At 43.1% G+C, this 17,374-nt stretch overlaps 1 protein-coding gene across 5 annotated transcripts in view; it reads right to left on the reverse strand.

The window, feature by feature from the left end:
• Positions 1-10,323: 10,323 nt before the first annotated feature.
• GDAP1 (ganglioside induced differentiation associated protein 1) overlaps positions 10,324-17,374 on the reverse strand; it is a 47,642-nt gene continuing 40,591 nt past the window's right edge. For all 5 annotated transcript variants that reach the window (XM_033934079.1, XM_033934080.1, XM_033934083.1 and 2 more), the window contains one exon: positions 10,324-10,864. In XM_033934079.1, coding sequence (XP_033789970.1) covers positions 10,482-10,864 — 383 coding nt within the window. In that variant the 3' untranslated portion in view covers positions 10,324-10,481. The remainder of the gene's footprint in view (positions 10,865-17,374) is intronic.

A 17,374-nucleotide genomic window follows, 5' to 3' on the forward strand; every position in this document is an offset into this window, starting at 1 on the left:
ATAAAATAGTTTGGTCAGAAGGAGCAGCGTGGCTTGAAACCCCTGACGTCAGGGTACTGACGCTGTCACTTTAAACGTCATGCCACTATCTCCCTAGACCAGCAGATTGAGTTTAAGGTATTTGAAATGACATAGCAGATTGAGTTTAAGGTATTTGAAATGACATAGCAGCACTTTGGCAAAGTTGATGTCAAGATGTTTCGATTACAAATGTGAAGCTTGTGACCCAAAAATTAGTTGTGTGCATGTTGTGAATGGAATAGATGCCTTCTAGGAGCTGAATTTGTCATTTGAAATCCTACTACTGCTCCTTTGGGATGTGCTTTAATTTCAGTATTCAATGTAAAAGATTTATTATGCACAATTGTAGTTTTTAAAAGGAATCAAAATTTACACACAAAACATGAACAATTTGATTGAGACAGGTTTCCATCATTACATTTTACATGATTATTTGTGAGGGCCTGACTTGGAATACTTACTTCCCTGGGACAGGAGGCTCTGCGATTGTACCGCCGGGTCAGGCGGCTCCATGACTCCCTGAATTGCAGGTATGACCTGCGATGGCCAGGCACTACAAAATAGTGGTGCTCCCGGGAGAGAAACAGCCTGGCTAGCAGCCTGGTGTCCTGTGTGGTAAAATTTGGCTGTCTTCTGGCAGCCATTTTATGAGAAATAACTGCGTATGAAGAACGGACGATTCTATGACGTCACAACGCAAAAAAACGCGATGACGTATTTGTGCCGCTTGGGCGTGCTTGCAGCAGCCGCTCCGCGCTACAGAAATACTGTACAGTACGCCGATATCGCTGTTATATAAAAAAGTACAGCAGAACGCTTAAAAGCTTACGTCCACCAAACACAATGACAAATTAAAGAAATGAAGATTGGGTTCACATATTTGAGCTTACCTATGCATGTTTGGGTGGGTGGAAAAAAAAAAGAATATTATGTCTTTGGTAACCTTAGTCAGGACTTGAACCCTTCAGCTTTGGAATATACATGCAAGTGCTTTTAAGCACTGAGCTATGTTGGGGACTTGGGAATGGGAGTCTCCAGAAATGGCTATAGGTACAAGCTTTGACAAGGGGTAATTATTGCAAGTATCTACAGGTGTATTTGATCTATGCACACCCAATGACTGTGCAAACAGATTTCAAAATTCTAACGGTTATGACGTCAGACGCTACATCGGCGTCGAGAGTATATAAGGATCTTTAAAAAACCATTATTTTGTCTCCTTTAGACTCCCGTGCGTTCGTGCTTCTGGTGGTTGATTTGTGATAGTGTGACTTTGTACTGTGATTGTATTGTTTCTCCTTTCCCCCATCTTCTCCCTTTTGTTGTGTACTTGTCAGTTGTGTCTTTGGTCTGGTATTGGTTTGAGAGATGATTGATGACTTTGAGTTTGTCTTACATGTGGTGGCCCATGATAGATTGCTGCGCAGAGGAAGGGGTCTGGTGGCGGCCCCGGCCCCAGCCCCGGCCCTGGCCCCGGCCCCGGGGCGTGGGCAGGTTAGAGGTAGAGGAAGAGGTCCGGCTGTGGCCCTGGGGCGTGGCCAGGTTGGAGGCAGAGGCCCAGGCCGACGCCGACGCCAGGCCCCCAGGGTATATAGGCCCAGGGCAAACTTCCTTGATATGACAGATGAGCGGTGTATTGGTCTCTTTAGATTTAATCGGGAGACCATAGTTCATCTCTGTGAGCAACTGCAGGTGGATTTGGAGCGCACCACTCTTAGGGGACATTCCCTTCCAGTTTATGTACAAGTAACTACAGCCCTGGGGTTTTTGGCTACAGGAACCTTCCAAAGGCCCCTGGGAGCTGGGGCTGGCATCAGTCAACCGTCTGTATCCAGGATAATCAATAAGTTTTTGGATGTCTTTTTAAGGCGTATTGCTATGTATATCCAGTTTCCGATGAGTGAGGCAGAGCGGCGACGCACAATGAGGGGTTTTGCTCAACTGGCACATTTCCCCTCTGTCCTGGGAGCTATAGACTGCACACACGTAGCACTCAGACCACCTGCTGAAACTGAAAGGCAATTTAGGAACCGGAGGGCATATCATTCCATGAACATGCAGGTGGTCTGTAGTGCTACCATGGAGGTGACAGATGTGTGTGCCAGCTTCCCAGGGTCCTGCCACGACGCTTATATCCTGGCCCACTCCGGCCTAGGTGGCAGGTTCCAGAGGGGTCAAATCCAAGGTGGATGGCTGGTTGGTGAGTTAACGTACTACTGCAGATAAAGCTTTGTTACATTAACCGCCTTTCTCTCATTTTACCACAGGGTCATGGCTAACTTTGGAGGTGATGCAGAACAATGGACAACAGATATGTGCCCCTTTTCTAATATTGTTTCTCCTTGCAGGTGATCGTGCCTATCCCCTGAGGACGTGGTTGATGACCCCAATTGTGCGTCCCCAACAGCCAGAGGAGGAGCGATATAACCGGGCCCTGAACACCACAAGGACCATCGTGGAACGTGCGTTTGGGTTGCTCAAGTCCCGCTTTAGATGTCTACACCGCTCAGGAGGGCAACTGCTGTACAGGCCCGACAAGGTGTCCAGGATGTTTGTTGCCTGCTGCATGCTACATAACCTAGCACTGAGAAGACGGATGCCAGACCCTCCTGAGCCGCTCCAAGACAGTGACAATGATGAGGACATCCAAGCTAGACGCAGGCCTCTACCTGAGCAAGAAGAGCGTAGGAGAGGGCAGGTGGTCAGGGACAACCTAATAAGAGCCCATTTCTTGGGATAATGGTGAGTATATTTATGTGAACCCCAAACAGCTTCTCTCTCTCTCTCTCTGTCTGTCTCTGTCTCATGTGAGTGAATGTGATGATGCCTCTTTCTCTAGGCTGAAGTTAAAGTTCAGATGTCCCTGACCAGCAAAGCAAGAAGTTATTGGTAGCAGCTCAAGTATTAAAGGTAGAATAATAGGTAAACTCTCTTTGTTTTTGGCCTCATTCACTATGTTGCTCCTGTATATCATTCCATTAGCAGGCTTTATGATGAATTGCCCACATGTCAAATAGCTAACAGCTTTCATACTCTTGTTGCAGGTTGGATGTCCAAGACTTTCATCGTCACCATACAAGGGCATCGTAATGTGCTTCTCGATGGCCTGGTATGAGCTAGCAGTTTAGGACCTCTTGGTTTTTTGTTGTTTTACTAACAACAAATTGTATATCGACACATGCTGGTGTTAGGTTAGCATGTGTGTTGATTGAACACCCCCTTAGTTTTAGGTATAAATGACATCTATATTGGGAGCTCAGAGAAAGCAGATTGGATGAGTTATACTGCTAAAATGTTAAAACTATGGCTATCAGAAGCCTATATGCTGCTCAGCTTTCCACACCTTGTAGGAGTTAATGATGGTATGGGTCTACATGTTTCTGTGTAGCATAAGACTAGCACCCCCCCCCCCTCCCTTCTCCATGCTGGTACTTCAAGTTCAACTGAAGCTATAGGGTAACTGTAGGTATTGTGACAGTTTGAGGTGGGGGACTTTTCCAATGTATTAACATGCTTCCCCTCTTTGCAGGTGTTCGGGCCCAGCTGATCTCCTCCTCCTCCTCATGTGGCTAGCATCTCATCGTGAAGCTGTTCCTGTGATACAGGCGGATCCTGTGACGTATTCCTGATACTTGTGCATAGGTAGGTATGAGACATTTGTGCTCACTTCTACTAACCTTCAACATTCCAACCAGTGTGTGTAGGTTATTAGCTCACATATGGACTCTGTAACAAGGAGGATGGCTTTTATTTCCCTTGCTTCTCTGGCATAAACCTCTGGCCTTTATTCTCTGACCTCCTTACTTTCCTGTCTTTTTCCTACATCCTGCCTTACCTTACGATGAGGAAATCTTAATATTTCACAGGCACTGACATTGTACCCTTTCCTCCTGTAGGCTGGGAGTTGATTTGGACCTAGGAGTGGCTTACTCTGTATACCGGTGTAGCTGTGATCCATCTCAGCAAACTGCAGTTGCATGTGTTACAATTTCACACCGCTTTTCTGGACTTTTGAGTGTCAATGAAATGACATAATATTCTACAATAAAAATCTTAAACCACTTAAGGATGTTGTGATTACTTATCAAAGGAATGCCATTATTGTAGCATATAGGACGGCGAATGTTAAGCGCCTAAACGGAATAGATTCATTCAGTAGTACAGTTCGGTTTTAACACCCTCAACTCCTTCAGCTGACACAATACTCATTTGAATAAAATTACAAGATACAGACCAATCACATCTCATTTTCATCTGAAACAGCACATTAGCAATACCAGATACAAAACATTTGAAAAGTTGAATTTGTGTGTGATCAAGACAGCACTTTTGAACTATGTATCCAACCATACTTGAGAATATGGATTTCGAGTCAGTGAAAGCAGTGCTTTAAACCATTGAGCTACCACTTTTTTGTGTCAGCTAAGCTGATTATACCTTGGCACATCACTAAGGTATGCTATGACAGGGGAACCAGAGACACAGGTGTAGGTCAGTGAGTAAAAGCACTATATCGATCATCTGTAGGTTGTGAGTTCAAGTCCCGGCTGGTCTTTTACTTGTGGCATATCTACCTTCCAGGTGCACCTTGATGATGTCACAATGAGATCAGCATTGTGCTGCTTGCTACTTCCTCTTCCTGTGAACTGGAAGCCACATTCAGGTTTAATCTGTGTTTTGATTCTGTTTCTTGTTGTGAAGAATGAGCTGATTGTTGCAATGTTTTAAGACCAGGAGAGTCTTCTTTCGAGCAAGATATCATTTCTAAACTATCCTCTCTGAAATAATGTCTCTGGCAAATCGAAAGAAAGCTTATTGCATGACTTAGGTGCCTTTTCTGCCAGTCTTTGTGGAACTTAAACGAAGTTTATATGAAGTCTATATGGTGTTCAAAGTCCTATCATTTCCACTTCCCTGGGACATGAGGCTCTTCTGTTATACCGCCAGGTTAGGCAAATGCAGGAGTTTCTGAATTGCAGATATGACCTGTGATGGCCAGGCACTACAAAGTAGTGATGCTCGTTTGGTAGGAAGAGCCTGGTTTAGCTGTGTCCTGGCTGCCATTTTATAGGAAATAACTGCATATGAAGAACAAGCGATTCTATGATCAGTATTAAAAAAAAACAAAAACGCAATGACGTATTTGTGCCTCATGGGCGTACGTGAAGCAGCTACTCCACTCTACATCAATACTGTTCATTACATGCGCAATGACGCCGATATCGCTGTTATACAAAAATGTACAGCAGAACGCTTAGAAGCTTACCATGTAAACCTATTGAAACTTCTCCTGGCCCAAACACAATGACGTTATAAATTAAATAATGCATGTTTGGGTGGGTGGAAACAAACAATATTATGTATTTGGTAACCTTAGTCAGGACTTGAACCCCTGACCTTTGCAACATACATGCAGTGCTTTTAAGCACTGAGCTATGTTGGGGACTTGGGAATGGGAGTCTCCAGAAATGGCTTTAGGTACAAGCTTAGAAGCTTACCATGTAAACCTAATGAAACTTCACCTCCCCCCCCAAACACAATGACGTTATAAATTAAATAAATGAAGAGGTTCACATGCTTAGCTATGCATGTTTGGGTGGGTGGAAAAAAAAAATATTATGCCTTTGGTAACCTTAGTCAGGACTTGAACCCCTGACCTTTGCAACATACATGCAGTGCTTTTAAGCACTGAGCTATGTTGGGGACTTGGGAATGGAAGTCTCCAGAAATGGCTTTAGGTACAAGATTTGACAAGGGGTAATCATTGCAAGTATCTACAGGTGTATTTGATCTGAGAACACCCAATGAACGTCCAAAACGATTTTAAAATTCTAACGGCTTCTATAATGTCAGATGCTACTTTATGGTTAGGGTTAGGGCTACAGTTAAGTAGCTCGGTAGCTCAGTTAGTAAACATGCTGTACCAGTTATCCATAAGTTGTGAGTTCAACTCCCAGCTTGTCTTTTACTTGATTATAACATGAGGGGTTTATGCTGCAGGAGTGTGTTGTTGGGGTGTTGCAGGGGTGTATAGGATGACAGAGAATAGTCACTTGCATTTTCTACAATGCATTTGAATTTCTTAAGATGAAACCTTAGTGAGCCGGGGAGGAAGGTCCCCGCAGCCTCGCACCTCAGATGAAAAGGTTAATTTTTGAGCGATCTGGGACAGTCTTCAGCGACTCAGAGCCCTCCTCCCGGCTGGCCAGAAGGAGGAAGCTTTGGCGGTGGTGATTTTGGTGGTGAGGGAGGGAGGGAGGGAGGGGGGGAGTCACCTGGCTGCTGCATCTGCACTCCTGCTGGCCACAGACCTACTGATCACAGAGCAGAGATCACAGAAGCACGCAGGTATGTGCGCATGCGTGGCTAGGGTTTATATATATACACGTATCGCATCTAAGTTTCATCACAAACACATTAGCAAGACTATACACAATACATTACAAAGTTGAGCTTGGGTTTGATAAAATAAACAGCATAATTTTGACTCTGTATTACATTTATTGAACCATACTTAAGAATATGGGTGTTGCATCCGTGACAACAGTGCTTTACACCATTGAGCTACCAGTCTTTTGCCTCAACTGACTGTGATATGATAGCTAAGTAGAGTATACTTTAGCACATTACTAAGGTATGCTATGACAGGGGAATTAGAGACACAGGTGTAGGTCAGTGAGTAAAAGCACTATATCGATCATCTGTAGGTTGTGAGTTCAAGTCCCAGCTTGTCTTTTACTTGTGGCATATCTACCTTCCAGGTGCACCTTGATGATGTCACAATGAGATCAGCATTGTGCTGCTTGCTATTTCCTCTTCCTGTGAACTGGAAGCCACATTCAGGTTGAATCTGTGTTTTGATTGTGTTTCTTGTGAAGAATGAACTGATAGTAGGAATGTTTTAAGACCAGGAGAGTGTTCTTTGGAGCAAGATATCACTTCTAAACTATCCTCTCTGAAATAATGTCTCTGGCAAATCGAGAGAAAGCTTATTGGATGACTTAGGGTGCCTTTCCTGCCAGTCTTTGTGGAAGTTAAACGATGTTTATAAAAAGTCTATATGGTGTTCAAAGTCCTATCCTTTCCACTTCTAATAGGAGGTGAGTATGACATTCCTGTACAGCTTTCTGTGTAGCACACATCTACCGGTTCCCACCTTCCATACTGATAATGTAAGTTCAACACCCACTCGGTACGTTTCATTTTCTAGTTTTCCTTTGAAACATAACATATTTTTTTTCCTTGTATTAATGGTAAACTGTACAATTCTGATACTGTGTTTTAGTTATGTTTTTCATCATCCTATACTTATCAATGCTTGAATGTGTGATAATAAAGAGTATATATAAAGTATAATAAAAAAAAAAACAAATAAGAAAAAAAAAACCCGTACTCACGTCTATCACGGGTCCATTGGAGACGTTTCAGAAACCTGCGTCTATTTTGAGCACGTCTATTTTGGGCGACGAGGGACGTCTATTTTGAGCACGTCTATTTTGGGCGACGAGGGACGTCTATTTTGAGCACGTCTATTTTGGGCGACGAGGGACGTCTATTTTGAGCACGTCTATTTTGGGCGACGAGGGACGTCTATTTTGAGCACGTCTATTTTGGGCGACGAGGGACGTCTATTTTGCGCACGTCTATTTTGCGGGACGTCTATCTCACGCCTAAATATAGTTAATTGGTATTTACGTTTACCGGACGTCCAAAGCACGCCTAAGTTAAACGTACTAATAGAGAATTTACTCCTTAGTGTCTCTCCTAACCCCATCGTAGTGCCCATAGTGGGAGTGATTTTTATTTTACAGGTGATTCTTGGCATAATAGCATACAATTTATATGCACACTATTTGTACGGAGAATCGCCAGTAAAGAGCAGGAGGAACTGTGCCTAGCGATTGCTCAGAAGAGCAATCACTAAGCGCAGCTCCTCCCTTCTGTCACAGCTGCTCTTCCTGCCCCGATTAACTGAGCCGCAGATCTCCTCAAGTCCTGCTGGCTCAGCTGATTAACCAGCAGGGAGAGCAGCAGAAGAAAAGTTCCCCCTCTCACTGACACCACCCTAGCCTGCCACTGCATGGACCCCCCCACCACCACCACCACCACCACCCTGTAAAACCCTGGCAGGATGGTTGCCCATTCCCTCCCACCACTGGTAATCCCTGACACCCCAAGAACCCCCTCTGATAACCCCAGCAGGAGGGATGCCCACTCCCTCACACCACCGGTGATCCCCGTCATCCCGAGAACCTCCAACACCACTGGCAGGAGGGATGCCCACTCCCTTCCACTGTCAGGGTCCCCCCCTGACACTCCCATATCTTTCTGATGAAGGCTGGCCGTAGGGATGCCTACTCCCTCCGGCCAGCAGGCCCACCTCTTCAAAATGGTGGACTTTCCCCTTCCAGGACCTAAGGCTTTGATTGGTTCAGGCACTTAAGGCTTTCCTGATTTCAATAGGTTTTGAGTGGGTTTTGAAGGCTCACCATACAATGTAAGGGGTTATGTGAGATGTATACCTGGAATCTTTTCTGTGAAGTTCTATTCAGTGCCTCCTCGGGTACCTTACTGCTCTACTGGGATGTCTGTGTGGCCAGTTTACTAAGAGTGCTGGCTCCTCCTACCACCCAATGACTGTTTTTCATGTGTTTTTCATTTGGACTTTTTTTTTTAATGGTTCAAAAAGATACAGTAGATGCACTGAGGACAAACACATCTAGGAAATGGTCATTTTGGGGGGGGGGGGGCAAACATTTTTCAGATTTGACAATGGTCATTTTCTCTACTCATAAGTGTTGTAAGTGGGGAAGCCACAGGGGTCATGGAATCCCCATAAATTGGCAGTCAGAAGAGTCAGTTATGGCTCTACTCCTCCTGGCCAATGTAATTTTAAATCTCTGGGCAGCCGCTGCACAGCGTCGCTGTAGAATGAAGACATCCAGAACAGGCCTGCTCGTTGAAGCTGCCCAAAGATTTAAAATTACAGCGACTGGAGAAGGTAGGTGGGGAAGTCGTGTTTTAGAATACTGATGGGGCTAGGGTGGAGCTCCACCCCCCCCCCACCCACCCCACACACACACACCCAGTAGAAAAAGCATTCCACTGCCTATGCTACTGGATTTTTGGACATTTTGGGAAGATTTAGATGTTGTCATATTGAAAATGCCTCTCAATAACATAAATCCTGCACCTCCAGTTCTATATCACAAACTCCGCATTCCCCAACAATGAAGCTATCCCTCTTACAACCTACCAGATAAGTCCAATTGAATCAAAACAGCAGGAATTATCACCCATTTCTGACTTGGTGGATTCATGACTTGCTTTTGTTAAAATTAGATCATAATGACCATATTGGCATTAGGAGAGAAGGAGGCATCAGGGCCTCTGCTTCTCCTTCCCCTGAAGCACATATTTGATTTTTGGATCACATCTAGGTTACACAGAAGGGAGAGACAGAAAAGAGCAGTGCTCCCAACCCTACCATAAGCATATATTATTTTTAGACTGGAGCAGGGGGGCTAGGCAGGAAGAAGAGAGAAAGAAGGAATTGAACCCCACCAATATATATTTTATACTTAAATTACTGTACCATCCAGGCTTATCCTCAAGTTACTGTATTGTCAAAACGTACTGTCTAATGTAATCTACTGTGAATGTTCGCTTGTAACCCGTTCTGAGCTCCCGGGAGGATGTGATAGAAATTGAATTAAATAAATAAATAAATAGTGGCTGTGGGAGGGAGGAATGCAAGTGGTCAATATTGGGTTGGGGGAATTGATTTTGTGATTCGGAGCCAGAGGGATCACAGAGTTGAGTTGTTTTTTTTTCTCTCAAGAGGACAGCCTGTCAGGCTGCAAAAATCCCTGTTGTAAAGTTAACCAGATAGCTTTACACTGTTAACTCTAATCAGCTAGACTAGACTCAGGGGCCTGACTTAACCATATAAATTCACTGCAAATCTGGTTAAAGTTTACTGAACATTTCCGACTGCTGAATATTGTCGGCTGAAAGAACTGCAAAGTGCCAGCCCAAGAGCCAATAATCCAGGTACACCTCCAAAATCTAATTGATCCGGTAGATATTGTAAAGCATGTCATAGCGCATGAGATCTCAACGTACTAAGGCCTTAAAGAGGCATACATCAGGACTGGAAACTGAATTATGCATAATCATGTTTTCTCTTTCAGCGCATAAATGGTTTGTATTAATTAAATGACACGTCACCATTAAGAGTCTCTGGAGGGGGTTAATACTTCTGAACTTTTATTTTTAATCTTTTACAGATCCAGTCACTATGATAGTGCTGCATTTTCATGTTCCAACTGACAGTCTTCCAACATTTCACATATATTGAATTGTAATGAATAATGCAATTTAAGACAGTACAATATATATGTTGTTCAACAACAGATAGTACACAACTTTTACACATGACCTACAATTAAGATAATAAGTTACAAATGTTGTTGTCTTATTCTTATTGATAACAATACATTGGTAAGCCTCTTTCTAACACTCATGAACAGAAGATATCCCACTCCTGCAAGTAAACCAATCAGGACGGTAGAACCAAGGACAGTGGGTGCGCGTTTCTTTGCCACTCGGAACGCAGTTGGCAGAACAGCTGAGATTAATATGTTATTGACATTACCTAACACCTTCTTGAAGGCCTTTCTCTTCAAGATGCGATCATAATAGGCTTCTAAGTTAGGACGTTTTCCATTACCCCAGTTCCTTCTTGCAAATCCAAGAAACTTCAGTCGATGTAACGTGACAGCAAGTGATACATCTGCCAAACTGAAGAACTGACCGCAAAGCCAAGGCTCGTGTCCTTCCTCTTATCAAATAAAATGACACAAGAATTAGTAGTAGTTCATGATAGCCATCATATACAGTTCTAACAGAGAGACTTTAAGGAAAATAATTTAATTTCTTTTAAACACAAGTATGTCATAGGAGCAAGCTCCCAAGTTCAAATGATTTGCAAGTGATCTTAATCCCTCATGCCTGAGAAGGTCCTAGTGGAGAACATACAGGGTCTCTTCTATAAAACTGCGTTAGCAGTTTTTAGCGCAGAGAGCCGTGCTGAATGGCCCACGCTGCTCCCGATGCTCATAGGAACTCTATGAATGTTGGGAGCAGTGTGGGCTATTCAGCGCAGTTTGATAGAAGAGGCCCACAGTGCACTGACTTCCAATTCTCATGGTCATTCTACCCACATAACTGAGAGAAGAAGGGCAAGATATGAGAAAGAAATAAAACTGGGTATGAGGTAAGAGATCATCAAAATCTCAGACTTCTTTCAGCACATTTCAGCAGCACCCCAACATGGTCTGTGGCAGTAGCAGCAAAGATCATCTCTGACACTATTCAACTAGATCTGGATGTAGGAATAAGCAGGTATCAAATGCATGGGATGAATAAAAGCCTAATTTCTCCAGCCTTAGGTCTATTTTACCTGGGGAAGAAACCTCCCTTCCCCTGGACCTCTGATCCTCCTGTCCAGGGAATCCAGCATCCTAAATCCAGCCCTTTATTTAACACCTCCAATGCACTCTATGAACAGAAAATAAGGAAAACCAGAAGGATATTCAATATTTCTTTCTGTTATTGTCCTAATGATTTTTTTCCATTTGATTTATTGTCTTCCACTACCTGTTTTACTACTATTACTATTTATTACTTATATAGTAATGAAAGGCATACGCAGCACTGTACTATTTGACATTTAATAGATGGTCTCTGCTAAGAAGAGCTTACAATCTAACCTGGACAGACAGACATGACATATAGGATTGGGGATACAGAACCCAAGATGAGAGGAGTTAGGAGTTGACCACTGACTCCTCATATCAGCCAGGAAACCTAGTTGGTAAACCAAGAGGCAAAAAGGATACTAGAACTGTTATTCTGTTTTGCACTGGACTGACACCCTCCCTCTCTCCTCACTTCCTTTACTACTACTACCTATCATTTCTATAGCAGAGCTGTAAACAGCAGTAGGTTTCCCTCCGCTCTATGCTCAAATGGCACAGCCCTTAATCACAAGAGAGACATTTGGAAACTACATTGACTCCAATTATTCACAATTGTTACCCAGTCCAAAATTCTTAAATTTGGTTTTAGATTCAAATGGGTCAACCACATTAGAACATAAGAATAACCTTACTGGGTCAGACAATGGTCTATCAAGCCCAGTAGCCCATTCTCATGGTGGTCAATCCAGGTCCCTAGTACCTGACCAAACCCCAAGGAGTAGCAACATTCCATGCAACCAATTCAGGGCAAGCAGTGGCTTCCCCCCATGTCTTTCTCAATAACAGACTATGGAAGTTTCTCCAGGAAATTGTCTAAACCTTTCTTAAAACCAGTTATGCTATCCATTCTTACCATAATCTCTGGCAATGCGTTCCAGAGCTTAACTATTCTCTGAGTTTTCTCCTATTGGTTTTTAAAGTATTTCCCTGTAACTTCATTGAGTGTCACCTAGTCTTTGTAATTTTTGACGGAGTGAAAAATCGATCCACTTGTATCCGTTCTACTCCACTCAGGATTTTGTCGACTTCAATCATATCTCCCCTCAGCTGTCTTTTTTCCAAGCTGAAGAGCCCTAACCTTTTTAGTCTTTCCTCATACAAGAGGAGTTCCATCCCCTTTATCAACATGGTCGCTCTTTGAACCTTTTCTAGTGCCGCTATATCTTTCTTGAGATAAGGAGACCAGAACTGAATGCAATACTCCAGGTGAGGTCAAACCATGGAATAATTCAGAGGTATTATAACATTCTTAGTCTTGTTAACCATCCCTTTTTTAATAATTCCTAGCAGTTTGTTTGCTTTTTTGGCTGCCACCGCATATTTGGAGGAAGGTTTCATCGTATTGTCTACAATGACTCCCAGATCCTTTTCTTGGGCGCTAACCTCCAAGGTGGACCCTAGCACCCAGTAACTGTGATTTGGGTTATTCTTCCCAATGTGCACCACTCTGCATTTGTCCACATTAAATTTCATCTACCAGTTGGACATCCAGTCTTCCAGTTTCCTAAGATTTGCCTGCAATTTTTCACAATCTGCATGCATTTTAACAACTTTGAACAGTTTAGTGTCATCTGCAAATTTAATCACCTCACTCATCATTCCAATTTCCAGATAATTTATAAATAAGTTAAATAGCACTGGTCCCAGTACACATCCCTGCAGCAATCCACTGTTTACTCTACTCCCTTGAGAAAAATGACCATTTAACCCTACCCTCTGGTTTTTATCCGATAACCAATTCCTAATCCACAACTGAACTTTGCCACCTATCCGATGACTTTAATTTAAAAAAAAACCAATTTGTTCTGTTCACTGATTATTTGTCATACTTATTTATATATTCAATTTTCTATACCATTCTCCCCAGGGATCTCAGAACAGTTTACATGAATTTATTCAAGTACTCAAGCATTTTTCCCTGTCTGTCCTGGCGGGCTCACAATCTATCTAATGTACCTGGGGCAATGGGGGGATTAGGTGACTTATCCAGGGTCAAAAGGAGCAGTGCTTTAACCAGTGTGCTACCCTAAAAGAAAACATAAGGGGCCTGATTCTACAAATAGTGTCTTCGTTTTATGCCATTAGGTACCAAAATTGAGGCCACTTAACAATACCTAACTAAAATCCATGCCTAACTTAAATTTAGTCAATTAGCTTAAATGACATGGCAATTGACCACACCATTGAAGTTAATTGAATAATTAATTGATTAAAAAAATTAAGATTAAAAGTTAAGCCTAAAAGTGTCACCTAAGTAGAGGCGCCGACGCCTAATGATGCCTACCTGAAAAGTAGGCATGGTTAAGGGTTGACTTAGGTGTCACTAGATATCCAAGTTAGCCTGCAATCTGTGCAAAACTCTGCTCCACAACTCATCCTCTACCAACCTCATTACACTCATGTCACCACTCTCTTTAAATCACTTCATTGGCTCCCTAACCGCCTTCGCATACAGTTAAACGCCTATTGTTGACCTACAAGTGTGTTAATTCTGCTGCCCCTCAATATCTTTCCTCTCTTCTCTCTCCTTATATACCTCTCAGAGAACTCCGTTCCTCAGATAAGCTGCTCTTAGCTGTACCCTTCTCCTTCACTGCCAATTCCAGACTTCGTTCCTTTCATCTAGCTGCCCCCTATGCCTGGAATAAATTACCCAAGTTTGTCCGCTATGACCCTTCCCTTACCTTGTTTACAAGCAGACTGAAAACCCACCTTTTTGATATAGCCTTCAATCCTTAACCCTACTCCTCTGCCCTCCAACCCAGCCAGCTGATTAACTGTTCCCCTTAACTGTATCCATGACATCCTGTTTATCTTCCTTGTCTGTTTAGATTGTAAGCTCCTTCAAGCAGGGACTGTCTACTTTGTTACTCTGTACAGCTCTACGTATGAGTTTTGTCGCTTTCTCTGACCCTGCCTTATTCCTGTAAGCTCTGCCTTAACCTCACAAACCTTGAACACTTATGATTTTAAAGTGTTTGAGGCTTGCGCAGATGAGAATGGAGCTTGCAGAAATGGAACAGGAACAGAACTTGTGGGGACAGAATGTGAAAATGAGTTCCCATGGGGATAGGGAAAAATTAGTCTGCTATTGAGAAAGACATGGGGGAAGGCACTGCTTACCCTAGGAATGGTAGCAGGGAATGTTGCTACTATTTGGGTTTCTGCCAGGCACTTGTGACCTGGATTGGCCACTGCTGGAAACAGGATATTGGGCTTCATGGACCTTTGACCTGTCCCAGTATGGCAATTCTTATGAGTATTAACAGATGAAACCAGTAGCGTAGCAAGGGTAAGTGGCATCTCCCCCACCCTCTTCTCTGCCCCCCCTGCTCTTTCCCGCCCCCCGCCTCCCCCCGCTGTGTGCACCCCCCCTTCCCTTCCCCCATCCCTTTTTCATTTTCCAGGTGAGAGCAACATCATGAACCTGCCAGCGTCGTGTTAGCTATCCCTCTGATGTCACTTCCTAGTTCATAATGCTGCTCATGCAGGAAAAATTAAAGAGGTACGAGGGAAAGGAAGGGGCGCACATGCACGGCAGAGAAGGTTGGGAAGGAGCAGGGGTGGAGAGGAGGATGGGTGCCTGTGCCCTTTATAAAGACTGCCCCCATGCACCCCCCTTACTAGGCCAGTGGATGAAACACATACCTATATTTTAGGTACAAGCACCTACACCAGCCATAGTCTAATCTAATCTAATCTTCCATTTGTGCTTCGCACATATCCATACAGGCTCAAGGCAAAAGATCAAGGAGGAAGGGGGAAAGTAGTAGGGAAGGGGGTATGTAGAAATAAGAGAGGGGACCCAGAAGTAGGGAGAGTTATACAGAAACTAAGACTGTTAATTGTCAAAGAGGTGAGTCTTCAGGTTTTTTCTAAATGTAATGTAGTTTGTCTCTGTCCTGATAACTTCTGGTAGGTCATTCCAGGTTTTTACACCCAGATAAGTTAGCATAGAGTGGAAAATTTGCTTGTAGTGGAGGTTTTTTGTGGATGGTAGATTTAGTTGGATTCTGTTAAGGATTCTTTTTGATGTTGACCAAACATTAGAGAATAATTGGATGAGAGGGGCTGCTGAGCTTCCGTATAGGATCTGGTGTAGGATACAAGACGATTTGAAAATTATTCGGGATGATATTGAGAGCCAATGTAATTGCCTGATGAAGGTTGTGATTGAATCAAATTTCTTTAATTTGTAGATTAGTCTAACTGCTGTGTTCTGGATGAGTTGTAGTTTGTGAATGAGAGCAGTGTTGATGCCAAGGTAGGCGAAGTTGCAATAGTCCAGTTGAGGTAGGACCATCATCTGAACGATCAGAGCAAAGTGGTGTGGGTGGAAGAATGATCTTGTGAGTCGCAGTTGACGCATAGTATAGATGGTCTTTTTCCGAAGGTTAGATATTTGTGGTTCCATTGTGAGAGTGTCATCTAAACCTTGGTGGATTTTTCCATTATGAGAGTAATGCCTGATGGAAGAGTGAGGTTAGGTATGACATTCTGTTGTGCGGTACAGAAACCAATGGCTTTGGTCTTAGTGGCATTCAGTTTCAGCATGTTGTTTGTTGCCCAGGTTTGAATTTTATCTATATTGTTTGAGATTTTTTCGGAAATATTAGGATGGTTTTTGGTTATGGGAATGAGGAGGAGGATGTTCTCAGCATACGATAGTACCATTTCATCTTCCATTTTGATTTGACCCAGTGAGCTCATGAATAAATTGAATAGGATTGGGGATAATGGGGAGCCTTGTGGGATGCCACAAAATGCCTTCCAAGGGTTGGAAGTATGATTCTTGCCTTTTGACTAAGTATTCACGATTTTGTAGGAAGTAGGCAAACCAATTCAATACAGTTCCTGTTATACCGATTTCCGAGAGTTTGGTTAGGAGTTGAAGGCTGTGGAGATATCAAATTGGAGTAATATTGTCTGATGACCCAAACTTGTGATTAGGGTGATGATGAGGAGCTCGGTGCTGTGCTTTTTCCGGAAGCTGTATTGGGATCAGGGCCGGATTTAGATGAAAAGAGGCCCTAGGCTATTCCACTTATGAGGCCCTTTCACCTCCCATATTTAAGTTTGTAAATTACATGAGAGATAATAAAATACATCATTACTGTGATATATATCAATATGTTAAATGAAACATGTTGTTATTGGTACTAACCTTTATAAAAAATGTGACACGGATCTTGAGGCTCTAGGCTGAAGCCTAGTTAGCCTATAGGAAAATCCGGCCCTGATTGGGATGTTTGAAGGCAGGAGTGTTGCTCTATGTATGAGGTTAGCTGCTTGCTGATATGGGACTCGAGGATTTTAGTGAGGATTGGAATGGCAGCAATCGGTCTGTAGTTAGATGCTATGGAGAGGTCTGCTTGGGCTGTTTTTGGTAAAGGGGTTAAGGCTATTTTCCCCATTTCTTTGGGTAGGTGCCCTTGGTTCAAGGAACTATTTAGCAGGTTGGTGAGCCAGTTGATTATATGATGCGGAACTGCTGAAAGAAGGTAAGGAGGACAGTTGGCCTGCTTCATAAGGCTAGCTTTGATATTAGCTTATTGGTATCAGGGATGGATAGGTTAGTGAATGAAGAACAGATCTGGTCTGCTTTTATGGGTTCAGTGTATTCCGTATAGTTGTGTTGGGAAGTGTTTGTTGAAGCTGTCCTAGCAACTTCCGATTGGACCAACTTGATTTTGTTGAAGAAGAAATCTTCAAGTTCTTGGGCTGAGATTTTATTAGAGAAGGTTACAGATTCTTGGTTGGGGGGGATGTCAGTTGTCGTACTAGACGGAACAGTTTTTTGCTATCGGTTG

Source organism: Geotrypetes seraphini, chromosome 2 (genome assembly GCF_902459505.1).
Source record: "Geotrypetes seraphini chromosome 2, aGeoSer1.1, whole genome shotgun sequence".
Lineage (NCBI taxonomy): Eukaryota > Metazoa > Chordata > Amphibia > Gymnophiona > Dermophiidae > Geotrypetes > Geotrypetes seraphini.